At 37.6% G+C, this 20,191-nt stretch overlaps 1 protein-coding gene across 5 annotated transcripts in view; it reads right to left on the minus strand.

Moving 5' to 3' along the window:
• NPHP3 (nephrocystin 3) overlaps positions 1–20,191 on the minus strand; it is a 56,682-nt gene that overhangs the window by 12,640 nt on the left and 23,851 nt on the right. For 2 of the 5 annotated variants that reach the window (XM_047782734.1, XM_047782757.1), the window contains 12 exons: positions 19,666–19,804; positions 16,022–16,186; positions 14,709–14,803; positions 13,747–13,869; positions 12,028–12,217; positions 11,652–11,893; positions 9,715–9,790; positions 7,970–8,097; positions 6,549–6,789; positions 4,871–4,996; positions 3,944–4,059; positions 3,149–3,322 (listed from right to left, as the gene is read on the minus strand). In XM_047782734.1, the coding sequence (XP_047638690.1) occupies positions 3,149–3,322; positions 3,944–4,059; positions 4,871–4,996; positions 6,549–6,789; positions 7,970–8,097; positions 9,715–9,790; positions 11,652–11,893; positions 12,028–12,217; positions 13,747–13,869; positions 14,709–14,803; positions 16,022–16,186; positions 19,666–19,804 (1,815 nt within the window). Of the gene's footprint in view, positions 1–2,597; positions 2,957–3,069; positions 3,323–3,943; positions 4,060–4,870; positions 5,017–6,548; positions 6,790–7,969; positions 8,098–9,714; positions 9,791–11,651; positions 11,894–12,027; positions 12,218–13,746; positions 13,870–14,708; positions 14,804–16,021; positions 16,187–19,665; positions 19,805–20,191 lie in introns of those variants that run through there. The other 3 variants (XM_047782744.1, XM_047782748.1, XM_047782754.1) reach the window with 3 other exon arrangements.

A 20,191-nucleotide genomic window follows, 5' to 3' on the forward strand; every position in this document is an offset into this window, starting at 1 on the left:
TTCCTGCTGTGGCAAAACAGGATTGGTGGCACCTCTGCAGCACTGGGACACAGGTTTGATCCCCAGCCCAGCACAGTGGGTTAAAGATCCTGTGTTGTTGATCACAGCTGTGGCTCATGTTCGATCCCTGGCCCAGGAACTCCATATGCCATGGAACAGCTAAAAAGAAAGAAAATAAATTAAAAATATATATAAATATAAAATAAAATAAATGAAAATAAAATAATTAAAATAGCTGAACCTACTGTCTTCTAAAGAACTTTCTCTGTTCTTAATTCGGCACTGCACCCTGCTGGTGCCCGATACTGTACCAAATCTTACCTGATTTTTTTTTGTCTGATATCTTCCATTAAAGTTATTATTTTAGCAGAAAAAATCTGGCAACAAGTATCTTTTGCAACCTAGAGTGCTCTCTTGACAGTTTGTACGCCATGAAAACTTGTATATTTAGGCAGTTGACTAGGAAATTAATCATCACTGAATTTACATTACTAAATAAACTCATAGTGCTTGACCAGATTTGTAACACTATTGTTTCTAATATGAACGATGGAAACACACTCCCCAAATTGCCTTAACACAAAGCTCTAAATTACAGTATATCAAATGATATGCTTAACTTTAATCCTTTTTTAATTGTTAATGGGAAGTTAATTTGTGGTACTACACAAATGTTTTATGTAGTAAAAAATATATATATATTATGGGTTTCTTTATGTAAAAATATTCCCTGAATACCTACACATTGACCAACCCAAAAAGGTAGTAAACATTTAAGAATATTAATGAAGCTTTGACCCCCCCCCATTGCATATTTTTAAAAAATATTTCTTTCTGTAAAGTATCAATGAATGAAAATTAATTATAACTACCATGATTTGGAGCCCACCAATTCAGATTTATAGTTGTCTGAGAGCTACCACTTTCATTGTGAAAGGTGTATATTAATGTGCACATAATATTCCTATATGAAAACTTCAAATACAAACAAATGTCTATCTAAGCTATTTTTATCTTTTTACATAGGCATTCTACATGAAAATATTTGAGTTGGTAGTATAATTAGTAAGATCAAAATATAGTCTTAAAATTATATTTAAACTTTCTGAAAACTATAATAATTTACCATAAAATCACTTTGAATAATATGTTTTCATTTTCTGTATGTTTTTCAAGTTCAAATTTTGTAGGAACAAAGAAAAAAAATGCATATTACCCTTTTGCTAGGTTTTCCTTTTTCAAGGTTCCTCTTGAATGTAAATCTCAGATTATTTCCTACAGTTTAAAGCGTTTAAACTTAATATGTTACTTATAATGTGTTAAACTACTTATACCACCATAAGTATATTATTAATACCATAAAAGATTAATTCTAAAATCAATGTCTGGTATATTTGTGAATTCAGTTACTTTGTGCCTTTCATGGCTGGTAAACCCAGGAAGATGTGTTACAATTATATTTTAATCTTCCTTTTTTCTTCTTGAACTTCTCCCAAAAGGGAGAAGAATGATGCTCATTTTGTAAGATCCTTCCTCACTTAAGTCACTACTACTCTAGCGCCTTAGAATTATACCACTGTTTCTCAAACTTAAGTGCATATGAATCACCTGGGGATCTAGCTAGATTGTAGATTCTGATTCATTAGGTCTGGGAAGAGGCTCGAGACTCTGAATTTTTAATAAGCTCCTAGGTGGTGCTTATGATCCTGGTTTATGGACCACTTTGAGTAGCCAAACCTTAGAGAACATTAACAAAATCCTGTGGCATCACTGGATTGACTCCAAGTTGAGCAGACTACTCAAGTTGAGAGGACTAGTCAGGAAATATTGACAACATCCAGGTTTTTTTGTAATGACCTGGATGTTCAACATGTTTCTTAACTATGTAAATATGACCCTCTTGTATGAAATGGAGTGGGAAAAAGAGAATTTGAAATTGCACTTCTATTTTAAAACAGTGAAATACAGTTATCGCATCTTTCACCTTTACAATTAATACATGTTGGAATCAGTAATTACCAAGTATTAAAATTAAAGATTTTATTATATATAAATACATAAATGTTACAAAACAATATCCCAAATGGGCAATATTTATAAAGTCTGTAAAAATATTTAATTTTCGTATAAAATGGCCAATTTGAGTTTGAGATAAGAGAGATAGGTTTAGGTCATTTAAGAAAAAAGGTCATGTCCATATTTTGGGAAAAGTCAGAAAAATGCAAAAGAGCTTGATCTGTTACTGCATTAATGACGTCATATTGTGCAGGTATATTCTACGCAGTAAAAGAATATATACTGTAGAGAGCATGGAAAGCAGAGAGCTTGGCCTAATTTGCTCAAGGAAAAGGTAGAATAAAACAAATGCAGCAGTCAGATATTCCTAAAAAGAAGACACCTTCCCATAAACCTTATCCCTTTGGAGTTCCCGTTGTGATTCAGGGGAAACGAATCTGACTAGTATCCATGAGGACACAGGTTTGATTCCTGACCTTGCTCAGTGGGTTAAGGACCTGGTATTGCCGTGAGCTGTGGTGTAGGTCACAGATGCGGCCTGGATCTGGCATTGCTGTGGCTGTGCCATAGGCCAGTAGCTAAAGCTCTGATTCGACCTTCCAAGCCTGGGAACCTCCATATGCTGCGGGTGCAGCACTAAAAAGACAAAACCAAAAAAAAACAAAAAAGATTATCCCTTTATTCCTTGAAATGTTTCTTTGAGGTAGAGAGCTGGGCCAGACTGCTGCTCAAAAGCAAGATGAGAAACCATAAGGCTAAAGTAGCTTTGAGAGATGAGGAGATGCATGGAATTGTTGAGTCTCGTGTCTTAGCTGCTTTGCCAGCTCTTGTAGAACAGACCAGTCTCCTCTCCATGATCCACTCTTCAGGTCATCTTATGATTCTCACGTGTCTACATACTTGGTTCCCATACTATAGGAAAGTTATTTCTTTTAAATAACTAAAATAGAAAAATCATGACTCAAACTTCAATGTAGTCCCAATAAAATTTCATAAAATAGCAGTTAAATACACAAAGTAAAAATAAGTTTTCTTAAAAGCAGTCTTTGTAAATTTTAAATTCCAATGTTCCAAATGTTTAATTATTTTATCCTAAGGTGCACTTGCAATGAATTATAATTGCTGCTATTACCTTTGTCCTTGATGAAGAAAAGTATTAGGAGAATGGGTTTTTAAGCTAAAGGTGTCTCCACTTGATGAGTGTCGGGAAGGAGCTTTTCCACCCAAGAGTGACGTTTCTGCCTCTTTTATTTCCATTGCCCTTTTGTATAGTTCAGCAGCTTTTTCAAAATCCCCTTCTTCATAGCTTTAAGAGAAAAAAAAAACAACAACACCTCAAAATGAGACTATAACCTTTTAATAATTCTAAATAACCTTACAGGATACAGAAAAACAAGTTGTGAATAACTGCTATTTTCTTCAGTGCAATCATTCAGGCAGACCAGTAAAACAGAACACCCAAACTCTTGTCCTTTCTGTCAGTGCATCATTCAGACCAAGTTGTAATGCTAAGGGAAGTTAACATCCTGAGATAAACATGATGCAAAAGTCAGCATGTACTCAATGGTAAATCAGCTCTGAGGACAGTAAATTGCCTATATTACCCCCAGAGCCAGAGAGCTGCAGATGTAAACCATTCTTCTCTATTTGCCATGATACACTGCTTTTAGATATTATTTCAGTATCTCGAAGTAGATCAACCAAAAACAACCCCTCCCACTTCAAGAAAAAGCATATTAGCAATAAATATTCTGTGTTGTTCTATGATGAGTCAAAGATTTCTAAAGGGATTCCATGTGTGTACATGTATAACTGAATCACTTTGTTGTACAGTAGAAATTGTCACAACATTGTAAATCAACTATATTTCAATAAAACTTTGGAAAAAAATAAAAGGAGTTTTTGGCTGAAAGTGAAAAACTCTTACCTAAGCACAGCTAAATTTTTTAATGTTTCTCCAACTCGAGGATGCATTCGACCCAGGCTATCTTCGTAAATCTTTAATGCTCTTTCATATAACGGCAAGGCTTCAATGTGCTTTTTCTTATTAAAAGAAAAGAAACAGTGCTTACTTGAACACACTGGGTTTCTAAAAGTCCTATTAATTTACTGTAATATAACTGACTATAGTAATTTTACTATTAATTATTAGACTAAGCTGAGTAAGTACTTTTAAAAAGTTAATATCCTTCTATAATATGTGGATAAAGAGACTAATTTATGAATAAATCATAATGGAAGAAGCACTGTAATAGAAAGTCAGAGAGTTCCCATTGTGGCTCAGCAGATTAAGAACCTGACATAGTGTCCATGATGATATGGGTCCAATTCTTGGCCTTGCTCAGTGGGCTAAGGGTCCAGCATTGCTGTAGCTGTGGGGTAGGTCGGCAGCTGCAGCTCTGATTCGACCCCAGCCCGGGAACGTCCATGTGCTGCAGGTGCAGCCCTAAAGAGGGAAAAAAAAAGTCAGAAACCTAGGTTTAGACCTGGCTTGGTAACCACTGACATTCCAATTATATAAGCACAGACTTGTTTCTTTATTGCCCAGAGGGTACCATGCCTGTTTCTCACCCATCATAGGCCAGTGTCACCACTTAAGAAGAATATTACATGTAGAGAATATTAGATGTAGGGAGTCTCTGAAATTTAAAAAACTAAGCCCATGCAGTGAGCTAAACACTCAGTGTTTTATACTAAGAGGAAGGAACTATCGTACAAATACTAATAATTTCTCAAATACTAAAGAGGACATTAGTAGATAACCTTAAATGTCCTTTATTTTTACTGTGTTGTTTGCCTACATTTCATACCTTAAAACTATCCATTTATACAGAGTTAAAGTGTGGGAACTTACCATTTGGCTATAAAGAACAGCTAAGTTCACCAAGGCAGTAGCTACACTAGGGTGCTTTGGACCAAAGGATTTCTGCCGAATTTCAACAGCCAGCTCATACAGAGGTACAGCTTTGTCAAGTTTCCCCTAAAAAACAAAAATGAAATCTAACAAAAATATTAAAGCAATAAATACTTTCTGATCAGAGCTTGTTCCATAAATACAATTTTAGATTAAAAAGTAATTTTGAGGAAAACAAGTTCAGAAGCATTTCCTCCCAGTTTAATGGTTAAGTTTATAGATAACTAAAATCTAACAGAATATGTAAGCAAAGTTATATTGAATATAAAAACATTTTCTTTGATAATTCAGAAAGTCCTTTAGGATTACCCATTATTATGGTTTCTGATGAAGTAAAAATGTGCCAAAGTATGTTCACTACTATACAAAATTTAGAGATAACATCAAAATAAAAACTCACTTTCTACCAAATCCTTTCCAGAGTTTTCTAATAATTTCTTTTTTACTTGAAAGTTATGCAGAAAGAGCAACAATGGATCCTTCATAGTAAAACATCAACTTTCAGTGTTAGGAGGACCAGCAAGGGTCTCACAAAGTCTAAGTCAGTATATATAACTGTAACTGCAATAAATGAAAGCATTTTTTTTTTCTTTTTTGAGAACAGCTATAAAAATTCCAAACATTACTCAGGCTAGAACCCTATGGTTAAAGAATGGTTACATTATTTGCAGGCAAAGAAAAGAAAGAGCAATTAAAATAGTCATTTAATCAGCCACAGAGACTCCTCCTTCAGCCAGGATAGATGGGTGATTGGTTATTGTTTATGGTAGGTTAGCACAGCAAACTTAATCCTGGTTGAATCTTAGAACTTCTGAAATGTAAAAGGAGAATAAGTTCTAATCAGAATGCTGATGAATGCATTTGTATTTAGAATGGGTTTTTTTGTCTTTTTTTGTCTTTTCTAGGGCCACTCCTGCAGCATACGGAGATTCCCAGGCTAGGGGTCTAATCGGAGCTGTACCCACCAGCCTACATCAGAGCCATAGCAACGTGAGATCCAGGCTATGTCTGCGACCTACACTGCAGCTCATGGCAACACCAGATCCTTAACCCACTGAGCAAGGCCAGGGATTGAACCCGAAACCTCGTGGTTCCTAGTCAGATTCGTTAACCACTGTGCCACGACAGGAACTCTGTAGAATGTATTTATAAAAGCTAAACCAGTGGGAATTCCCGTTATGGCTCAGTGGAAATGAAGCTGACTAGCATCCACGAGGACCCAGGTTTGATCCCTGGCCTCGCTCAGTGGGTTTAAGGGTCCGGCGTTGCCGTGAACTGTGGTGCAGGTTGCAGAAGAGGCTCAGATCTGGTGTTGCTGTGGCTGTGGTGTAGGCTGGCAGCTACAGCTTGGATTCAACCCCTAGCTTGGGAACCTCCATATGCCTCAGGAGCAGCCCAAAAAATGGCAAAAAAAAAAAAAAAAAAAGTTAAAAAAAAATCAGCACCTTAATTTAGTTAAGCCTGAAATAATATTTTTAAATGTTATCCTTAGCTATTTGTTAAAAATTATTGTGATTTACAAGCTCATAGAAAATAATCCATCAGAAGATTATTTTGCTGATAGCTATTATGGCTCAATTAGTATAACACACATGTAGGCATACTTAAGATTACTTACCATCTTCTTATACAGAATTGCAAGATGCTTCACTGTGTAAGCTAAAGAAGGGTGATCAGGAGCTAATGCTCGTCTCCGAATGTCTAAGGCTCTTTCATAAAGTTCTTCTGCTTTATCATACTGCTTTTTTTCATTGCACAGAGCTGCCAGATTATTCAAAGACTGGGCACAGTCAGGGTGATCTGGTCCGAGAACTCGCTCCCTCATCTCCAAGGACCGCTTCAGAAACTGTTCAGCTGTTCTATGAACAAAAGCCCCAAATAAATGAACAATTTATTCTCTAGAAGTCAGAACCCTTTGCCCTATTTAGGTGGAGAACTGAAGCACTTTTCTTCTTAAAACCAAGAGTGTTCAAAAGCAGAATTCAGCTCCAAAGCTCTTTCCTACCCCTCATCTCTTCCTGCCCTTTTCCAAAAAAATCGAAAATGCTTTCCTAATAGTGTGAGAGCCTCAAGTATCTGGATGATTGCCTCAATTCTCCACTTTACTTCTCTGAAAAGACAAACCAATAAAAAGTTTCCAAAAATACCCTTTTTTATCTTAAAAATTACTAGGCCAAACAAAAGATTTTGGTAGTCTTTCCTTTTCCCATTGGAGTTAGAACTAAATAATTTTTAAGAGTAAAAGAAACCTTTGTGAGTGGGATAGGATAAATATTTGTCGTATTTTTGTGGTATCCAAAGTGTCAAATTTGTTAACATTTTTCTGACATACAAAGAAGTTCAAAAGCACTTCTTTTTCATAAATATTAATGCCTTTTTGAGTCTTAATGCCCAAATAAGCTGAAGAATAAAACTAGCAGCCACCTACACTCTATTCCTTATTCTCCTTTAGTGCCAAGTTTGTTCTTATGTGAGAGCTCATGCACAATATCTACACACACTCACTCTTTATAAACATGTAAAACATAGTAGGAAAGCTACAGAATAACTTTCTAGTTACTAAAGAAACAATGTGAAAGGAAATAGTAGAGAAAATGTCACTGTTTTTAAGTGTGGCCTTGCTTGTAACATATCATACATGAACTCTGATGTGGTTTCTACCAGTGTTTTTTTGTTGGTTTTTTTTTTTTTGTCTTTCTGTCTAGGGCCGCACCCACCGTACGTGGAGGTTCCCCAGGCTAGGGGTCCAATCAGAACTGCAGCTGCCGGCCTACACCAGAGCCACAGTAACTCAGGATCCGAGCGCGTCTGTGACCTACACCACAGCCCACGGCATTGCTGGATCCTTAACCCACTGAGCAAGGCCACGGATCGAACCCTCAACCTCATGGTTCTTAGTCGGATTTGTTAACCGCTGAGCCACGATGGGAACTCCACTACCCATGTTTTTGTAGCTTGACTTGATAGAAATGTAAAACAGCATTACATCTAAGAGGCAAAATGGACAGCTGTTTTTGTTATTGACACAGTGGTACTCACTCCAGGTTGTTCTGAAGATAGTAGAGCACGCCCAGTTCATTGAGGGTCCGAGCATTGTCAGGTGTGTCCTTACCTAACGTGAGCTCTTCTAACTGCAGGGCCCGTCTACGCAGAAGGGCAAATCCATACTGGAGCAAATACAAGAAATGCACAACAGTCATTAAGTAAGTGCCATCTTTGATTCTGAAATAATACACGAGGCTTCCAAAAAATTCTTTCTCCTTTTGTTCCTTTTAAAGCAGATTACAATTATTTTAAGTATCATACTGAATTAATCCAGTGATTCCTGAAAATATACATATTTCTATTTGGCATCACGTTCTTAAATTTATTAAAAATTATTTTGTGAAAATGTGGGATATTTTAGCAAAGTGAACTGAATCCAAAGAGCTTCACAAAGATCAGGAAAAAGAATTAACCCCACTACTAAATATTTAAATATCAAGTACTTAAACTGCAGAGACCATATGCAACTAGTAGACACTAAATCCCAGAAATCAAATGTACAGCATAGTAAATATAGATAATACTGTATTGTAATCATCAAACTTGCTAAGAAATAGATCTTAATTATTCCCACCACAAAAAAGAAATGATAATTATGTGATGTGACAGAGCTAGCTAATGCTATGGCGATAACCATATTACAATATATAAATGCATCAAATAAACATGTTGTACATCTTAAATTTATACAATATTAGATGTCAAATATGTTTCAATAAAATTGCACACAGCATTTTAAGTTAAAACAAATATGCTATATTTAGATATTGGGGCAGCTTAGAAAACGAAAATTTTTTTGCACTTAAGATAATTTCTAGGAGTTCCTGTCATGGCTCAGTGGTTAATGAATCTGACGAGGAACCATGAGGTTGTGGGTTCAATCCTGGCCTTGCTCAGTGGGTTAAGGATCTAGCGTTGCCGTGAGCTGTGGTATAGTTCTGTGGTGTAGGTCGCAGACTCGGCTCGGATCCCTTGTTGCTGTGGCTGTGGTGTAGGCCGGCGGCTACAGCTCCAATTAGACCCCTAGCCTGGGAACCTCCATATGCTGCAGGAGCGGCCCTAGAAAAAGCAAAAAAAAAAAAAAGTAATAATTTCTAGCATTGAGAACTATGTCTAGTCACTTAAGACGGAGCAAGATAATGGGAGAAAAAAAAAATCTATATATGTATATGTAACTGGGTCACCATGCTGTAGAGCAGAAAAAAAAAATTGTATTGGGGAAATAACAATTAAAAAAAAAAAGATAATAATTTATGGGCATTTGAATCCAACATAAAATGTTTGCTAAATTTCTTTTATTCTCTTTCCCAATCCTTTAAAGAACTGAAACACCTTTTAAGTCCATCTTCTAAAATCTAACCTTCAAATTAACTTAAAGTTTCCATTTTTTAAAAAAATTATAAAAAATTTTCCCCAGCTTTACTGAGATAAAATGACATATAACAATGTGTAAGTTTAAGATGTACAACATGATTATTTGCCATATATATTTTAAAAATTTTAAAAATATTTTAAAATGCCATATATATTTAAAAAATTTTTAAATTTGTACTTCTCAGTAATCCTAATATTTAAATATGTACTATAAATAAATGAGAAAATGTTAGTCAGTACTTCCCTAGAAGTTTTAAAATCCAAAGTTCTTAAATACATGAGGTTTATGCATCAACACGAGGATATTCAGAGATGTTCTTTTCCTTTTTGGTTCAAAACACAATACAAAAGAAATCTCTCATTACCAAGTTGCCTTTTCTCCTTGTAGCTTTCTGACGAATTTTAAAAGATTTTTTCCTAAAATGTTCAGCTTGTTCATATCTTAAAAGAAAAAAAAAAAGTAAGTCAAATGAAAGAAACATATGTCCAAAGCATCATACTTCAATGAAATGAAAGCACTGGTGTAGAGCCGCCTTTGGCTAATTAAATACAGCATTATTTCTAGAAGTGATAGTCACATGGAATTAAAAATCTTTAACAGTGGAGTTCTTGTTGTGGTGCAGATTAAGATTCTGACTGCGGTGGCTCCAGTTGCTGTGGAGGTGCAAGTTTGGTCCCGGTCCCTGGCGGAGTGGGTTAAAGGATCCAGCGTTACTGCAGTTGAATCCCTGGCCTGTGAACTTCCATATGCTGTGGATGCAGCCAAAAGGAAAAAACAAAAAACAAAACTATAACAAAAACTTTCATAAAACAAAATCTAACAAAACAAATCTAGTCCCCAGTAGCTTGCATTTAGCTGTTTTTAACTAATTAAATTCACTTTGAATCTCTAAAGGGGAATCTAACAAAGTGAAAATCCAAACCTTGAGTTTGCTTTACTGGCTTCCACACAGGCTAATTTTTGGTCAAATAGAAACATGAAATTCATACAATATCTCTGTGAGACAAATACTTCTAGAAGTGAAAAGAAAAAATTCCAATATGTATCACCTACGATGGAGCAAAAGAAATGATTTCAGATAGAGGAAGAGATGCCATTTGGTGGGTTTATTTTATTAGGGATCAGCAAACTTCTTCTGTAAGATAGTAAACATTTTAGACTTTGTGGGTCATGTGGTCTCTGTTGCAACTATAAAACTGCTGTTCAAGCACAGGAGCAATCACAGACAACACGTAAATGAGAAAAATGTGGCTGTGTCCCACAACAACCCCTACATCCAATACAGGGGCCTCTGGAAGGGGCCCCTGGAAGCACGTGGGCAATGGCTTGCTGCCCCTGTATAGTAACACATTCAATATTACAAAGCTAGCCAGTGAAGGAGTCTGGTTTCAAACCCGACTATATGACTCCAAAGTCCCTGCTCCTCCACACATCTTGAAATAGAGATGAATATTAGGGCCACACTCATGGCATATGGAAATTCCCAGGCTAGGGGTTGAATTGGAGCTAAAGCTGCTGGCCTATGCTACAGCCAGAGCAGCAAGATCCCAGCCATGTCTGTGACCCACACCACAATTCACAGCAACGCTCTATCCCTGACCCACACTGAGTGGGGCCAAGGATTGAACCTGCATCATCATGGATACTAGTTGGATTGGTTTTCCCTGTGCCACAATGGGAACTCCCGAATCTTGTTCTAATTTTCTGTTTACCTCATGAAGACCCAAAGCAAGGATAGTATTTGAATATGGTGGGTTCAAAAGAATATAAGGTGCAGAGTTATTGTTGTGGTGCAGCAGGTTAAGGATCCGGCCTTGTCTCCTCAGTGGTGAGGGTTCGATCCCCAGCCCAGCACAATGGGTTAAGGATTTGGTGTTGCCAAAGCTGTGAGATGTAGGTTGCAGATGCAGCTTGGATTAGATCCCTGGCCTGGAGAACTTCCATATGCCATGGGTATGGCCAGCAAAGCAAAGAATATAGGATGGAATGGTTGGTCACTGGGACCTACTGTATAGCAGAGAGAACTCTACTCACTATTCTGTGATAACTTATATGGGAAAAGAATCTGAAAAAGAATGGATATGTATATGTGTATAGCTGCATCACTTTGTTGTACAGCAGAAATTAACAACATTGTAAATCAACTCTACTTCAATAAAACTTTAAAAAATGAAAAAAGAAGGGGGAAAAAACCATAGGATAAGGGAAAGTACAGAGCCACAAAACAAAGCCTCCCATGTAAGTACAGTAAGAACTATAGCTCCCTGTCATATACCAGATAATTACCAATAGAAATCTTACTTATTTTGTTTCTGGTACAAAGTTGCAAGTGCCTCAAGTTCACGAGCAATATGTGGATGGTCCACACCATAGGCATTTTCTGAGATTTCCAACGCCTGTTTAAACAGTTGTTCTGCATTGCCAAACTTCTTCCACTGTACGTACACACTTGCTAGCTGATGCAGGGACTGAGCCACTCGTGGGTGATCTGGATCTAAGGCTGTTTCTCGAATTTCTAGAGACCTCTGCAAAGGCACAACAGCCTGGGAACAAAAGGTTAAAGTCAATTAAAGTGAGAGAAAAGCCCTAAGGTCTGCTATCTGATTAGCACAACAAAAGAAAGCTGCACTGACTCCCGCAAGAAAACTCTTTGTCTCTGACTCTCTGCTGACGTTACCTGACTGAGGAGGCCTAGATCCTTGAGAAATCGCCCCAGAGTTTCATAAAGGTCAGCCAAGCAAATCATGCTCTCCTCGCCGTCACAGTTTTTCTCATACTGTTTCAAGGAATCAAAGTATTCTGCTGCCATCGCACTTTTGTCTTTCCCAACAAACTGCCAGTAACTCAGCAACTCAGCAAAGTGTCCTCTGTTTCAAAATAACAGCACTTTAATGACAAAGAGAATTTAACACCCACTATTGTGTGAAGACGCCACAATTCATATCAAGCTCTTGAGAATTTATTAGTAGGCAAGTCCAGTGTAGTAAGGCAAGGGTGTAGACGGGGACTGTCAGCCTGCCATCTGAGACCACAGCTCCCTGGCTGTGGGACCCTGAGCAGACTGTCTGACCTCTGACACCTCATCGCCCTCATCTGCAGAAGGAGGGGCCCTGACACCACCTGCCTCAAGTGTTACTGTGAGGAGATTATGGCACCATGGTGGCAAGAACTCCATAGTGTTGGCTGTTTTCATTAATATCATTGTTACTCACCAATGGAAACTTCCTCAGGTTCCTTTATAGACATTTCATGATATGCAGTCAACTGTGGAGTTCACCCCAAAATTATTTTATTTTAAAATTATTTATTTCGTCTTTTGTCTTTTTAGGGCCACACCCATGGCATATGGAGGTTCCCAGGCTAGGGGTCAAATTGGTGCTACAGCTGCTGGCCTACACCCCAGCCACAGCAATGCCAGATCCAAGCCACGTTTTCGACCTACACCACAGCTCATGGCCTCACCAGATCCTTAACTCACAGAGCGGGGCCAGGGGTCAAACCCACAACCTCATGGTTCCTAGTTGGATACGTTTCTGCTGTGCCAAGATGGGAACACCCCAAAATTATTTTAAATGATAGAAATCAAAAAAAATAATGAAACATAAGCAAACTGTTAGAATGCCTGCTTTGAATTTTCATCAAGGAATTAATGAAAAAGTCAGCTTATTCTTCTGTAGGTGGTATTAGGTAGAATGGGAAAGCTAGTAAACTAAAGCATGAATCTGATTTCAAACAAATCATCAAAAACTGAGATGAAGATTAGCAATAATTTATGAGGAGCAATGAAGAAATTTGACAGAGTTCACGAAGAGCAAAACAAATTATGCAGCTATGTTATGAGAGGGTCTAAATTTCCAGGTGAGACAGAAAAAGCTCTTCCTAGGGCTTAAAGGTCAGAACGTTGGTGTAAGAAAAGGTGGTTCTGCCACAGGTAAATTTGAGCACACCAGAAGAGACAGTAATACAGTTATGAAAAGGGTAATCCTTTCTTTAAACTCAGCACCAGTCAGATTCTATGTAGAGCCCAGAGTCTGCTTTGAAGGCTACACTTTGAAAAATTTGAAGGCCCTGAGAGGCAGACATCATGAATAGCCTCTCTGGGTGGTTTGGATTTAAACCTGCTTCAGTGAAAGATTAAGACACAAAGCTATCTCAAGAGCATTCCAGCCCTGATTTTATGAAAACTGCAATAGCCTATCTTTTGTTTACCTCTTGGAAAAAGTAAATCTCATGGCAATTTGGAAAGTGTCTTAAAATTTCTCCCACATTGTTTCCTAGTTCAGGTGCTACTGAAACCGGACTAGTTTTAAAATGAAGAATGTTTTTCTTTGTTACACTGAATAACTGTTTAAATCTGTTTTTCTGGGGAAAAGTGTTCTACAAATAAGTTTCTTACCTTTTATAGAGGTTTTGAGACACAAAGAGGTTGAGAAGGCAATCGTGTAACTTCTGTTTACTTCCCTGCTGCTGGAAAAGCCAAGGCAGCTCATCTGCACTCCTCCACGTCACTTGGTCCTGACTAGGACAAGAGAAGGGACAATGTTCAATATTCCTTTCCCATAAGATCACTTCGAAAGGCTGCAGACAAATGTTGAAGATAGATATGTTTGAGACAGAGTTCCTGTCGTGGAGCAGCAGAAATGACTTTGCCTAGGAGCCATGAGGTTGAGGGTTTGATTCCTGGCTTCGCTCAGTAGGTTAAGGATCTGGCATTGCCATGGGCTGTGGTGTAGGCTGCAGATGCGGCTCAAATCTGATGTTGCTGTGTCATTGGCGTAGGCCGGCAGCAGTAGCTCCGATTCAACACCTAGCCTGGGAGAATCCATATTCTGCAGGTGCAGCCCCAAAAAGAAAAAAAAAAAAATGTATCTTTGAGATTTCTCTCTGACTCTAAGTATCATCTGATACTGAGAAAATTAGGTCTAAATCAGAAACTTTACCAATTTAACTATGAAAATAAAGTGATAGTCAGAACCACTGACCAAACTCTAGAGGTATTTTCTTAAAATTGAACCATAAAAAAAAAAATCAATGAACACAAATATACACATATTTGTATATGTGTGTACACAGATATACACATATTTTTAAAAGATTTAAACTATTTAACTGGAATAAAATAAAATAAAATGATCCTGTATTTATTTCACTTAAGTTTAAAGCTTCAGCGAATAATACTGAAGATTGACCCAAACAATCACCTTTTGCTCTTTTGACATTAACCACATAGAAGAGGATTTAATATTTTTATATACTTAAATTTCAATCCATGAAGTAATGCCAAGAAAGAGAAACAAGGACATAGAGGTAGAGTGTGTTGCAGAAGCCTCAGAACAGCAGCACAGACATTTATGGTACCTTAGCTGCATGGTGAAATAGTTGGTTAGCTTCTGCCTGTATGAAGAAATAATGGCGGGATCTTCCATGTACTCTAGTCTCACTGTTTCCCAAGCCTACGGAGAGAAAGAAAAAACATTACAGTCTATTTTCCATAAGTCAATGTACATCTAACTATGAATTTGTAAAATAAAACTTACAATTATTTCAATTTTATAGTTGTATGAAATGGCATTACAATAGTTTAAAATTCTGGGTATATTTATGTGATGAACTGACAGGAGAATTCCTGTAGGAACCCAAAATATAGTTCAATTCAAAGTTTTAGTAGATACATTAAAAATCTGAAATGTGGACTGCAAAAGTACTAAAAAGAGCAAATTATATTTAAATGATATATAATAAAAGAGAAAGATAAGCCTGTGATATTACAACCACTCCACACCTACATATATAATAAAGCATATTCAAACGAAAGACTTCATTTGCATTTGCTTACATATATAAATCAGCCAGGGCATTGAGGATGATAAGAATTATCTTAGTCATTATTTACTATATGCTAGACATCATGCTGAGGACCTCACCAGGATCAGTTAATTATGCACCACCTCAATTAATTCTGTTTACAGTCCCTGAAGTAAGCTGGAAACCTCTGTCCAGGCTCAGAGAACTTCCCCAAGGTTACATTAAGCTGTGAAGAGCTGGGCTGTGAACTGAGGCAGAGTGACTTACAGAGCCCAAGCTCTTTTTTTTTTTCAAGAGGAGAAAAAAATTATTATTTTTTTATTATTTTTTATTATTTTTTTATTTTCCCACTGTACAGCAAGGGGATCAAGTTATCTTTACATGTATATATTACAATTACTTTTTTTCCCCCCACCCTTTGTTCTGTTGCAACATGAGTATCTAGACAAAGTTCTCAATGCTATTCAGCAGGATCTCCTTGTAAATCTATTCTAAGTTGTGTCTGATAAGCTCAAGCTCCCGATCCCTCCCACTCCCTCCCCCTCCCATCAGGCAAGCTCTTAAAACATATAAAATATAGCAGCAATCCAACGAAATATAAAATTGAAAATGATACTTTTTCTCTTTCAGAAGGAAATTACCTATTATGAAATAGACATTTCATAAATGTACTGACTTCAGAAGAGTAATATCAGCCAAAGTTTATATGTAACCTAAAGTCATTGCAAAAAACTTTTGTTAAGGCCAGATTTGAGATTTCAATTTTATAACTGAAACATTTAAAATAATGTGGTGTACTGTAGCATAATATATTTGCAATGGTATGTGGACATTTATAAGTGAAAAAACCTTAATATAACATTTACCTGTAGATGTTGAAACTTGAGCAAACCACAACCGTAAGTCAACAAACACATTTTGTGTAAACTGTGAATAAGGGAGGTCAGGACAGCCCAGGACATCTCAGGATAGAGTTCCATCAATTCGGATTCACTCACACCATTGTGACTAACATTTACAAGGCAGAGAATCTAGGTTGAAAAAAGAATCAATGATCATAAAGCACTCCTACAGGTAACTAATAGCCGTTAAAATTTCCATAATTCTTTAAAGCTTATTAACTTCTTATTCAAATTTACCATTCAAATGATTTAATAAACCAAAAAACAGATGTCTTAAAACACACTTTCCAAAGGGCACTAATCAAAGGTAAGATAGTATACACATAAAATCTAGCATGCCAATATAACATGCATATAGAAAAAGTTTACTGAAAATTAAAACTGCAGGAAGGAGTTCCCGTCGTGGCACAGTAGAAATGAATCCGACTAGGAACCATGAGGTTTCGGGTTCTATCACAGGCCTCGCTCAGTTGGTTAAGGATCTGGCATTGCTGTGAGCTGTGGTGCAGGTCAGACACGGCTCGGATCCCTTGTTGCTGTGGTTGTGATGTAGGCCAAAAGCTGTAGCTCCGATTGGACCCCCAGCCTGGGAGTCTCCATATGCCTCGGGTGTGGCCCTAAAAAGCAAAACAAACAAACAAACAAAAAACAACCAAAAAAACCCCCCTGCAGGAAACGTCGTATTAAAAATAATGATAGAGAGTTCACGCTGTGGTGCAGTAGGTTAGGAAGCTGACTTCAGTGTCTTGGGTCACTGAGGAGGTGCAGGTTTGATTCCAGCCCGGCACAGTGGCTTGGGGTATCCAGCATTGCCACAGTTGCTGTGGCCTGGATTCAATCCCTGGCCTGGCAACTTCCATATGCCACTGGCACAGCCATAAAATAAAAAATAATAGAGTTGCAATTCTGGGAAGGAAATAGCCTTCCTACTAGAAATGCCTGTTAATATCACATAACATGTAATAAAACATTTCTAAAAGCACAGGTGAACCTGCAGAAAAGGGAACTCTCCCAAGTGCCCCCAGACAGATAGGAAACTGAAAATTAGAGCGCTAAGTGCTGGAGCTGCCATCCCTGGGGGAAGTAGGGAGAGAGGACAGGCAGAGGAAAATTCCAATAACTTAAGGGCTTCGGTTTTCTATCCCACAGTTGGATAGAAGCGGAGCCCTTAAGCCCTGTGAGGCAAGCAGCTGGAACTAGAACTAGAATGCTTGCCAACACCGGGCCCTTTCAAGGACTGTCCTTCAGCATTGGGGTGCATGAGGAAAACAGCCAACAGACATGGAGGAGGAAACAAGGAAGCTTGTGGGCTTGGAGGCAGGATGAAAAGTCAAACCCCAGGGACCACCAAGCTGAGAAATGAACCTAAAAGTGGATTTGGGTTCAAACTATATGAGTTCAGCAAGGTTGCTGGTAAATTTTTGAAAATTAAATTGAATAACCAGCAATGAACAATTTTTTAAAATGTTATTTTAACTGTAGAGTCCTTAGAAACAAAATTTTTTTTGTTCTCTTGTCTTTTAGGGCCGCAATCTGAGGCATATGGAAGTTTCCAGGCTAGGAGGCCATTTGGAGCTGTAGCTGCTGGCCTATGCCACAGCCCCAGCAGTGCAGGATCTGAGCCATGTCTGTGACCTGCACCATAGCTCACAGCAACACCAGATCCTTAACCCACTGAGTGAGGCCAGGGATCGAACCCTCGTCCTCATGGATGCTAGTCGGGTTTGTTGACCACTGAGCCACAATGAGAACTCCCTTAGAAACAAATTTTAACACAAGATGTTCAAGACTTAGGGGAAGAAGATAAAATGTTATTGAAAATCACTGAAGAAGATGACTAAATAAATGGATCGCTATTTAGCTTTCCATGAAGAGGACTTATGTGATAATTTCCCCCAAATTAACCTCTAAATTCAATGCAATTCCATTTAAAATTGCGTATTGAATTTCCACAGCACTTGTTCAGCCAATTCTAAAAATACATATAGGAAATGAGCCAAGATAATTATGAAAAATATCAAGAGGGGGTTTGCCCAAATATCAAAGCTTCCTTTAAAGTTCTTATAGTTAAGATTGTGGAATTGACAAGAAATAGGCAAAATTGGAACAGAAGAGCCTCGAAACAGACTCATATTTATATGAGAGCTTGATACTTGGGAGGTGGCATTCCAAATCACTAGAAAAGGCGTATTAAGAAAAATGAGGGAGTTCCCGTCATGGCGCAGTGGAAACAAATCCAACTAGGAACCATGAGGTTGTGGTTCAATCCCTGGCCTCGCTCAGTGGGTTAAAGATCCAGTGTTGCTATGAGCTGTGGTGTAGGTCGCAGATGCGGCTTGGATCTGGTATTGCTATGGCTGTGGTGTAGGCTATCGGCTACAGCTCTGATTCAACCCTTAGCCTGGGAACCTTGATATGCTGAGGGTGCGGCCCTAAAAAGAAAAAACAACAACAACAAAAAATCCAATTAACTACCCATATAAAAAAGATGAAAAAGTAGGTTCCTTCTTCACACAATAAAAATATATCAATAAGAACTTACATGAAGAATGAAATTATAAAGTATTTTGAAGAGAAAAAAAATGAACATTTTTAAGAAAGCAAAGGATTTTTTTTTTTCCTTTTTATGGCCATACCTGCAGCATATGGAAGTTTTTGGGCCAGGGGTCAAATTGGAGCTGCAGCTGTGGCCTGTGCTGCGGGACAGCAACACCATATCTGGGCCACATATGCAACCTATCCCACAGCAAGGCTGGATTCTTAACCCACTGAGTGAGAGCAGGGATGGAAGCTATATCGTCACAGAAACAATGTCGGGTCCTTAGCCAACTGAGCTACAGTGGGAACTCCAAGATAGCAAAGGATTTTACAAATAAGATACAATAAGTATATACCATAAAAGAAACTGTTGATAAATCCAAATTCATTAAAATAAAACTTTGTATAATGACACCATAAAGTTAAGACAAGAACAGGAAAAAGACATTGATTTGCAAACTCTATAACAATGGATTTGTATTCAATATGCACAACACTTAAGAACTCCTACAGATCAGTTGAAAAAAAAAAAAGTTCACATTGTGGCTCAGTGAAAACGAACCAGACTAGTATCTATGAGGATGTGGGTTCAATTCCCGGCCTTTCTCAGTGGGTTAAAGATCTGGCATTGCTGTGAGCTGCGGTGTAGGTCACAGACTTGGTCTGGATCCCATGTTGTGGCTGTGGTGTAGGCCAGCAGATGCAGCTCTGATTCGACCCCTAGCCTGAAAATTTCCATACGCTGCAGGTGGGGCCCTAAAAAAACAACAACAAAAAAGTCAATTCAATTAAAAAAATGGGTAAAGGACTTGAAGGAGCAATTCACATAAGAGGAAAAAAGAATCAGTCAAAAAGCATGAAAAGATGAAAAACCTGCATGATAACCATGAAAATGCAAATTCCCTGAGATCCCCTCTGGCCACAAGGGGGGGATGGCAGTGGGTACAGTATATGCTTGCATGATATTTAACATTACAAGGATTTACAAAGATTTGCTATTTACTTCAATTCACACACAAATACAAACAAGGCAAAAATAATCTTTGCTTTATAAGTTTATTACACTTTACCTGTCTCATTAGTTCTTTATCTATATCATTTGCCATAGATTCCTGGATAGAGTGCAGAGTAAGTCTATATAATGAAACAGTATCTTGACACTGGAAACACTGCAGAAGGATTTTATCTAAATTGCCTGCTCTCCCAGCACTGTTGGAATTGAGAACAGATTAAATTTCTTACAGTCTGCCAATATCTGTGAAAACTTTGGGGTAAATAAAAACAATGTTCTATTTTCTATTTTTTGGTACTGTTTAACTGATAATAATGGGAATTCAATAAAACATACTACAGGAAAATGTTAGTTTTATGGGGCTGCTAGAGTCATCAGTTATTTTAGTATAGCATTTAATTCAATTCAATAAACATATGCTGGGGCTTTATATGTCAAGTAATTACACATCATGGAACATAAAAATAAGTAGGATATAATTCTTATCATCCAGAGGCATGTCATCTACATACAGGAAGCAGGAAAGAATTATAAATAAGTATTATTAGTTAGCCATGCAAATTAAATTGAAACCAGAGCCAGAA

The sequence above is a fragment of the Phacochoerus africanus genome, chromosome 1 (assembly GCF_016906955.1).
Source record: "Phacochoerus africanus isolate WHEZ1 chromosome 1, ROS_Pafr_v1, whole genome shotgun sequence".
In the NCBI taxonomy this organism is placed as follows: Eukaryota; Metazoa; Chordata; class Mammalia; order Artiodactyla; family Suidae; genus Phacochoerus; species Phacochoerus africanus.